General features: G+C 49.9%; 1 protein-coding gene across 1 annotated transcript in view; it reads left to right on the forward strand.

Moving 5' to 3' along the window:
• Positions 1-6353, forward strand: part of LOC115939883 (pseudouridine-5'-phosphatase) — a 44839-nt gene extending 38486 nt beyond the window's left edge. Inside the window, exon 3 of the mRNA XM_081809219.1 lies at positions 2279-6353. Coding sequence (XP_081665345.1) covers positions 2279-2367 — 89 coding nt within the window. The 3' untranslated portion in view covers positions 2368-6353. The remainder of the gene's footprint in view (positions 1-2278) is intronic.
• The last annotated feature ends 2729 nt before the right edge of the window (positions 6354-9082 follow it).

A 9082-nucleotide genomic window follows, 5' to 3' on the forward strand; every position in this document is an offset into this window, starting at 1 on the left:
TCTGAGTATGATGCGGGGTGTGCCCTGCCTGCCTGGAGAATAGGGCTGATCCTGGGGCTTGGAGACAGTGACAGAAGTGAGGGACTCACATCAGTAGGGCTGCATCGTTCAGTTGTATAGAAAGTCTCTCCTCTTGAAGCCGTGTGCCATGAATGTCCCTGGCAGGAAATACTTGGGAGCAGTGTGTTCTGTAGGCATTTTGTATGTGACTTCATAGGCAAATGGAAACCATCTGTTAGTGAAGGGTTTATTTTATGAAAACAGAGCTCTTTTAAATTGTGGCAAAATTGGAGAAAACTATACAAATGTGGTTCATCTATCGTCAGTTTTCTGGGGCTTTAACAGGTATGGTTTCACACATTGAAATGTATGTTGGGTTACAGAAGGAAAGTCCTTGACTTGGCATGTAGGAAAACCTTTTTAACAACATTCCTCATGAAAGGTGGTGGTTACCTACGTTGTGTTTTTGACCAGTTCCTTCATCCACGGATTCTTCGGGATCAATGCAATAATATGTTTTGGCATAACTTAGCGTAATTTGGCTTAGAAGGCCAGTAACAAGAAAGAGGTATCTTTCATGCTATGGACTCCTCCAGAAGGCTTCCCTGTTCTGTTCTTCCACGGGCTGTGGGATTTCCCAAGGCAAAGCCTAGGGCCTGGCTCTGGGTCAGTTCACCGGAGTGTGACAAGGCCAGGTGGGTGCACGGTGGTCAGCCCTGCACTGCTCCCTCCCACTCGGGCCCCTCTGGGCCCCCTGCCTCTTCGCTCCCAGGAGATCACCCAGAGGGACAGACAGAGATGACAAGCTAGAACCCTGGTCCCCTGGACAGCCAACAGTGGGGCGCCCACGCCTCGTCCGCAGGGAGGGGCGGCCGGGGGAGGGGAGCCGGCAGGTGTCGTGGCCTCTGAGGTTGGGGTATATGCGTGTGTGGGGTCAGTCCCCACTCTCCCACCGAGCTCTCTCAGTGCTCCTGGGGCTCAGATCCCCCCAGGAAAGCGCAGGTCCGTTTCCACAGTGGATTATTGCTGCGGCATATGCAGCGGGGCATGGGGGGGGCCTTCCCCAGGCCGCATCCGGTCCTCACTGGGGCGAGAAGTGCGTCATGCTCTTCTCCATCTCTGCTCAGCCGCATGGACAAGCACCGCCCACCCACGTAGCGGGCACGACTCAGCACCGTGGGGCCCTCGTCCCGTGGCTCCCCGCGTCCGTTCCATCTCGTGTGCTAGCCTGTCTCATCCTGCGGCCTTCCGTGCGATGCTAAGCGTGCGCCTTTTCTTTCCCTGCTGTCTTCCTTGTTCGTGTCTCTTACAGCCTTAGCCCCTGGGGGCCATCAGCAGGGGTGTTAGCAGCCTCCCTCCTCTTCTGCACGTGCTCCCCACCGCACAGCTGCGCAAGAAGGCGTTCGGCCCCTTGGCGCCATCCTATAACTTTCGTCTTTCCTCCCTGAGCCCTTCAGTGCGTCTAGTGCTGAGCGGGTGCTCAGGGGGACCCTGCCCCGTGGCGTGTGTAGTCAGTTCGAGGGACGTGCACAGCCATGCGAGGGAAAGCCCACAGCAGCATAGTTCACGCCAAAAACAAGTTCAAGACAGGACGTAGACGAAAATAAAATAAGGCACCTTATTCCTGGAGCAGTGCGAGCTTTTTGGCAGGTGCTAAAGTTGGGGTAAACTGAGGACAACGTAGAAGGCATGGGCAGGTGAGCAGGGAGGACACGGCCGTTCAGACGGAAGGGAGCGGACGTGGAGGATGTCGGGCAGCAGAGGAACTTGCTTCTGTGACGGGCGGAAGCCGGGCCTCTCATCGTTTGTGTGCCCGACGAATAGGCAGGCTCTCAGCTCGCTTAGGGAAGGTCCTTGGTGCCGAGCTCCTGTGTTTGCTGCTTCCCAGGGTGGGAAACCACCGGGATGTTTGAAGACGAGTTGTGCCAGGCTGAAACCATGCTGGGGGGTGGGGGGCGTCCCTGTGGGTTTATGGCACATGGTGATGGGGGCATGGGCGAGCTGGGCTAGGAGGAGACCGGGATGGACGGACTCACTCAGGTGGAGTCAGAAAGTCTCAGTGGAGTCAGAAGTGTCCCCGGCCCAGTGTCCCGTGATGTTGGCACAAATTAATACTCACCTCGAAAACCAGGGCTGGAACTCAACGAGGCGTCGGTACTTGAACGTTTGAGGCTATAGGATTGCAGTGGTGAAGAGTCTTAAATCACTGCCTGACAGCAGGTGCGGACGGAAGGGGAGTCTCAGGATGGTTTTTCACACGTGGAATTTATCACCGTAGGAGTGAAAGGACGGTCATTATGGAAACTGTCCCTTCTTGGGAACAAGCCACAATCAGTGTCGTCGACTCTGATGCTGCGTGCAGTTTGAAGAACACATCAGCAGGTTCCGTGCCCGTTACGGGGTCTGCGTGTCTCAGGCACGGAGCCCGGGAAACCCCAGAAGCCCCCGAACGCGCTCCGTGCGCCTGCGCCGGGAGGAAGCCGCGTGGGTGTGCGGGGGCGCCGGGCGAGCCCCTCTTCCCCGGCAGCCTCCAGCATAGTGACGTTCGCCACGGGGCCTCGCGGCCGGGCCGGCGACGGGGCCTCCGTGGCCTCACAGGGGTGAGTGCGAGTCTGCCTCTGGTCACGCGCAGCGTCTGCCTGGCGCGCAGGCCGGCCTCGGGGCCTGCGGGGTTTCCGCTTCTTGCCCCGACACTGGCCGGTGGCCTCAGGGCCTGGCACGCCGTCCGGAATGCCGGGGTCTGGCCGCGGCACGTGCTGCTCTGACCGCGTGGCAGCGGCCTCACGGCGAAGAGGTGGGCCTCCCAAAATAACGTAAAAACCTACAGCCTGCCGTGGGGTGCTGTCCTTTACAAATGCATGCAGAACCCACGCAGACGATCCTACCTGCTCAAGCACCTGGCCTTTCAGGTTGACGTTCCCGGCGTCTGCTCTAGCAGGGGGGTGCTTTGCCGGTCTTCACCCCTGGAGAAGCCTTCCAGGCTGCTGGGAGCCCCCTCGGTTTAACTTCGCCCGCTGCACTCGTTGAGCATTGCACGGTTACAGGACACACGTGACAAGTGACAAGGAAGACCGTAAGCTAACAACCAAGATAGTCCATTCAGCTTATCCCGTGCTGCTTTTCTCTTTAAGAAACAGACTCGGGCACATACGCAGGAAAAGTCAGGATTGCCGGGCGTGGGAAGAAGCCATAGGAACAGACTATTTGCTGGTCACATGTAACTGGCAAAGCTCGGAAGTTCTTCTCCCCCTTTCCTTAAAAATGCCAGCTTATTTGATGTTGTATATGGACGTAATTTCTTTCTCTGGGTTTAAAATTTCCATGTTCAAAGACTGCTAATTGCTTTCATTGTTATTTACTAAATTATGATGGAGACATTGTAGACTAAGCCAAATGAGACACATGTCTTTTCTCTCTAGGATCCTAGATATTACATGCCTGTGGACATAAATGTTTTTCTCAAATAATTACAATTTCTGGGACGCCTGGGTGGCTCACCTGGTTAAGTCTCTGCCTTCGGCTCAGGTCATGATCCCAGGGTCCTGGGATCGAGTCCTGCATTGGGCTCCCTGCTCAGTGGTGACCCTGCTTCTCCTTCTGCCTGGAGCTCCCCCTGCTTGTGCGATCAATCTTGCTCTCTCTCTCTGACAAATAAATAAATAAAATCTTAAAAAAAAAAAAAGAATATCAATGTCTGTTTTTAAATGTGTGGTGGTTTTGCCGTGCATTTTTAAGTACTTGGAAGGATAAGATAACGGATAAAAGAAATCCTTGCCTCAAAGACTTGTCAACTCCGGAAGAGAGAAAATGAGCAGGTAAAGGGTTCTCAGGGACGGAGCCAAGAGACCGGGGCGGGAGAAGAGCTTCGAGGCCCCACAGAGAGGCTCTGGGTGCGTTCGGAGCAGGTGCTCTGCACGGAGGAGCAGAGTTGGGAGTGGGTGGCACCTGCTGGGCGTGCGGAGTGACGTGTCGTACCGGGGCGCGGCCAAGTCCTAGAAGGCTGCCCAGCTTGCCCCCACCTGCACAGCTGCTTTCTGGCACACTGACCGCGGTGATGGGGATGCTGTGTGTGCACAGACAGGATGGGGGCATATGTTGTTAGTTTTGCATCTGGGAAAGGCACACAGCCTTGTTTCAGAGATACAGTGCATGACAGGCAGAACACGTCCACTGGGGTTTGATGATGTAAAAAATCACATAGCTCGTTTAAAGAATTGAAAGCAACTATTTGTAAAAAAAATCACATAGCTCGTTTGAAGAATTGAAAGCAACTATTCGTAAAAAAAATCACATAGCTCGTTTGAAGAATTGAAAGCAACTATTCATAACAGCAAAAGGCAGAAGCAACCCCAGGTCCATTGATGGATGAACGGATAAACAGGAAGTTGTAGATGCATACAAGGGGATACTCTTCAGCCTTAACAAGGAAGGACGTTCTGACACCTGCTCCGACACAGGGGAACCTTGAGGGCATGATGCCGAGTGCACTGAGCCAGTCGCAAAAGGACAGACTCTGGATGATTCCACCCCCGGAGGCACGGAGAGTCATGCCATTCATAGAGACAGAAAGTAGGAGTGTGGGCGCCACGGCCTCGGGCAGGGGGAGTGGGGCGTTAGCGTTTAACGGGGACAGCATTTCAGTTTGGACGTGAAGTTCCTGGAACTAGCTAATGGTGTCCATTACACAAACATGAGAATGTACTAAATGCCACTGCACTGTTCACTTAAATACAGTTAATTTAGGGACACCTGGGTGGCTCAGTTGGTGAAGCATGTACCTTCGGCTCAAGTCGTGATCCCAGGGTCCTGAGATTGAGTCCCACATCGGGCTCCTGGCTCAGCGAGGAGCCTGCTTCTCCCTCTGTCTGCCCCTCCCCCTGCTTGTGCTTGCTCTCTGACAAATAAATAAAATCTTTTAAAAAATAAATAAATACAGTTAATTTTATGTCACATGTACTTTACCACAATAAAGAAAAATTAAGTTTCCTTTCTAAAATGCCAGAAGCCTCGGGAAGAGGACGTAGTTGTATTTTTGGTAAAATTCCTGGACAGGCGACGTGGAAAGACATGGTGACGGTATACTACAGAGGATGTTCACATGAATGTGACAAATTCGTGTGTCTCCTCAGCCCCAGGTGGCATTACACACTGCATTTGGGCAGACACCCTTCCTTCGTGTGCACCTGAGCACCCACCCGGTGCTGAGTGGGTCCCAGTGTCAGGGACACAGTCAGATGAACTCTTAAGCACACACAGCACTGGGTACTTCTTTGCCGGCTCACCGGTTGAAAGCGGGCACCCCTCAGCCAATGGTTCCTGCATCACCTTCCAGACCTGGTTGCCTTTCTCTGCGTCTCTCCCCAGCAGAACAGACACAGAAAAATGCATGGAAGCACTTTATTCCTTATTCCTCCCTCTCTCAGCGATTCCTCGGAGCACAGACTCTAATGGCAAGAATTTCATATTCGAAATGATTCACGGAAAAGGGCATCAACACAAACATCACAACACAAATTCCGGCCACACAGTTGAAACTCGTGCAAAGTGCCAGCAAGAAAAAATAGTCAATGATGGAAATGATTATATATTAATATTGTGCTCCCTGCAAATGGGGCAAATCACTTTCAGATTATTCGGGGATCGCCGGGGTAGGGTCTGCTGTTATTTTGGTCACATTTTTGGATGCATGAGGCAGGCAAAAGGAATCCAGTGCTGATGGGAGCTATTTGGAAAGTGGTCACGTTTCTTTTCCATTACCACGTACGTGTGCACACGTTGGAAACCCAAGTCTGTCCTGTACGTTCATATCATCCGCAGCTTTACTCCCCTTCGGTGATGTCGGCAGCACTGGGCTCGTGTTGTATCGATGAGGGTGGACCGCGGCTTCAGAGAAGCATGAACAGTGAGCTCTCGGCCTGTGCACTTGCAGGCTGTTAGCACACGACTGTGATGGTGAACATGGAGTTCGGCGGCTTCGTCTGCGGTGAACCAGATGCGTTATTTTAGGCTTGGTTTTGTAACATTCCTAGTACTTCCTTGGGCAAGTGAACTTCAAGAGTTTTATCTTATTATTCAGAGCTATAAGAGAGACTCACCGAGATTCAGTGAGCTATCAGCATTTCCTGTGATATTTTTCTCTTGGGCTATAAATGAAAGTCTATTTAAATAGCTGTTTTGTACATTGATTTTGAGTGACAAATCCTTAGAAGCAGCAAGCTTAAAAGTGATTCATAGTAAATAAAATTAACACTTTAAGCAACTTTCAGTCAAATAAACAAAGGCACAGAATGAAATTTTTCTCCAGAATTGTCAGTGTTTTGAAATACAGTTGACCCTTGACCTGCACGGGTCCACTTAGATGCAGATTTTTTTTTCTGTATTGCAGTACAGTACGGTAAATGTATTTTTTATGATTTTCTTAGTCACATTTTCTTTTCTTCAGCTTACTTAATTGTAAGAACACAGTATATAATACACATCACACACAAAATATGTGTTGATTGGCTGCTTGTTATTGGTAGTTAATTTTGGGGAGAGTCAGAGTTACATTTGCATTTTTTTTTTCTAAAGATTTTATTTATTTATTTGGGAGAGAGAGAGAATGAGTTGGCGGGGGGAGGGAGGAGCAGAGGAAGAGGGAGAAGCAGACTCCCCGCTGAGCAGGGAGCCCGATGCAGGACTCGATCCCAGGACCCCAGGATTTCATAATCTGAGCCAAAGGCAGACGCTTAACCGCCTGAGCCACCCAGGCGCCGTTATGCATGTGTTTTTAACTGAGTGAGGCTCAGCACCTCCACCTCTGCGTTGTTGAAGGCTCAATGGTAATTGGCCACTCTCTTCAAATATTAACGAAACAGAGGGAAGGAAACATTGAAATTCGGTATGCTTTTTTAAAGAGTGTCTTAGTCTTTCTAGAATCTGTGCAAACCTAGGAGGCCCACGTACTCCAGTCAGGTGTCGAAGAATAGACTACCACGTGTTCCCTTGTGTTCCCCATTCACTACTGACAACCAGCCACACCTGTTGAAGAGTCTCCGTAACGATCCCTGTCACTGTGTAAGGACAGGGCTCCGGATCGTCACGTCTGTTCAGTGGAGGCTCCTAGTGCATTTGACAACCATTCAGGGCCATTTCTTTTTTTTTTTTTTTTAATTTATTTATTTGAGAGAGAGAGTGAGAGAGAGAGTGCAAGAGGGGGTAGGGTTAGAGGGAGAAGCAGACTCCCCGCCGAGCAGGGAGCCCGATGCGGGACTCGATCCTGGGACTCCGGGATCATGACCCGAGCCGAAGGCAGTCGCTTAACCAACTGAGCCACCCAGGCGCCCCCAGGGCCATTTCTTTTGGACAGAAGAAATGGAGCAAGGACAAGACTTGCTCTCCTGTTGTCTGATCCTTTACGTGACACAGAACAGTGGCCTTTACTCAGTTTGGGAAGCAGAGATAGCTGATTCTGAGTTTTCCAGGTGACGTCAGAAGTTACGAAGGGCAACATTTATCACTTGGACGGAAGAGACGACCGTGTGCCGAGGCGGGGTGGGGCTTGGGGCTGACCCGGAGGGCAGAGGGCAGGACCTCCGGGATGTCTCCAGATCCTCCTGGAACAAAGGATCTTCTCGGGTGAAAACCAGCAGCTTTGTGAGTTGACATTCTAGCTGCAGAACAGTGCATGTGATCAAAGGGTCACTAATTTGCTGGAAATGGTCATCTTCTGAATGTCCCACATTTCAGAAAATAATGTGCAACTTCCAACTCAGATACTCTCTGGGTCATATGAATCTTATTTGACTGATTTTCTTTGTCTATGCACAGTCTATTGAAATGGCAATTTAATAAGGAGATTTCAAACATGTTTGTATATCAGAGTGATTTGATTTTTATACACAGAATTTTTGCTCATTAGGGATTTCTACAGACTAAATTTCATAAGATGAAGAAAATATTTTGCAGATTTAAAAATTCTGCCCCTTTTCAGTTGCATTGAAATGGTGGACCTTTGACGAATAAACTATTCTATATGGGAAATTATCCAATATCCAAAGCGAGATTGAACTGCATAGTGCAGTAGTTGAACATTAGCCATCGCTAAACATGAATATATCTGTGTGCTGTGTATTTCCCCATTAGATATCACATTTTATTATACGGTGTATACAATATGTACATCCTGTAAATATTTAAATTCTCAACATTACTTTGAATTTGCTCTGATAATGCTCCAGTAATTTTAGCATAATTAGCAAATAGTTAAGTGTATGATGGAAGAAAGCACTGGGGTTGTGGATTCATTTTCTAGAATGGTAATTCCCCGCTAAGGCCTCTGGAAGAATCCCTGTTAACTGCGATACTTCTCACTACCATCCCTGGCTAAGAGGCAGAAGACTTAGATCCCAACACCTGGCTGGCTTCTGTCACGATGAAATTTACCTCTTATTTGTCCGTCACTTCCGATGTGTTTTCTCTGGTGCATGCACAAGGTCTGTTTGCCATGTAGCAGAGGTTGGCAAACTTTTTCTGCTTTTTTGGCTTTGTAGACCATGCACGGCATTTGTCTCAACTACTGACTTCTCTACCTTTTGAGCTGAAAGCAGCCACAGTCCACACAGATGTGAATGGGTGTGGCTGTGCTCCCACAAAGCTTTCTGTGTGGACATTGAAATTTGAATCTCAGATCATTTTCACGTGTCACAAAATATTCTTCTTTTGACTCTTTTTGCATTTAAAAAGAGGTGGCAGGCTGGATGCGTGTTTCACAGAAGGCAGGATGAAACAGGGCAAACAGCACTGCAGGGCGGGTAGAAATCCTGGATGCGAGGGAGTTGGACCCCTGGGTCCTCTGCCCCATTTTGTGCATCCAAGATGCCATCCTTTCCCACCCCAGGCAGAACACAGGATTCTCTTCCATACGCTGAACCAGAGAGGCTTCAAATGGCAAATAAGAAGGCTCCCGGAAGATGCAGAGAACATTGGGGATGAAGGGAACATTTGCCCGCTGAAGGCCCTTTACCTCAACAACCAGCAAGATCCTGGAACGCTCTTCTCTGGAGACATGAGTCACCTCATGACAAAGATGCAAACACCAGCG

This window comes from Leptonychotes weddellii, chromosome X, assembly GCF_054177405.1.
Source record: "Leptonychotes weddellii isolate Sample4059 chromosome X, ASM5417740v2, whole genome shotgun sequence".
NCBI classification, from domain to species: Eukaryota; Metazoa; Chordata; class Mammalia; order Carnivora; family Phocidae; genus Leptonychotes; species Leptonychotes weddellii.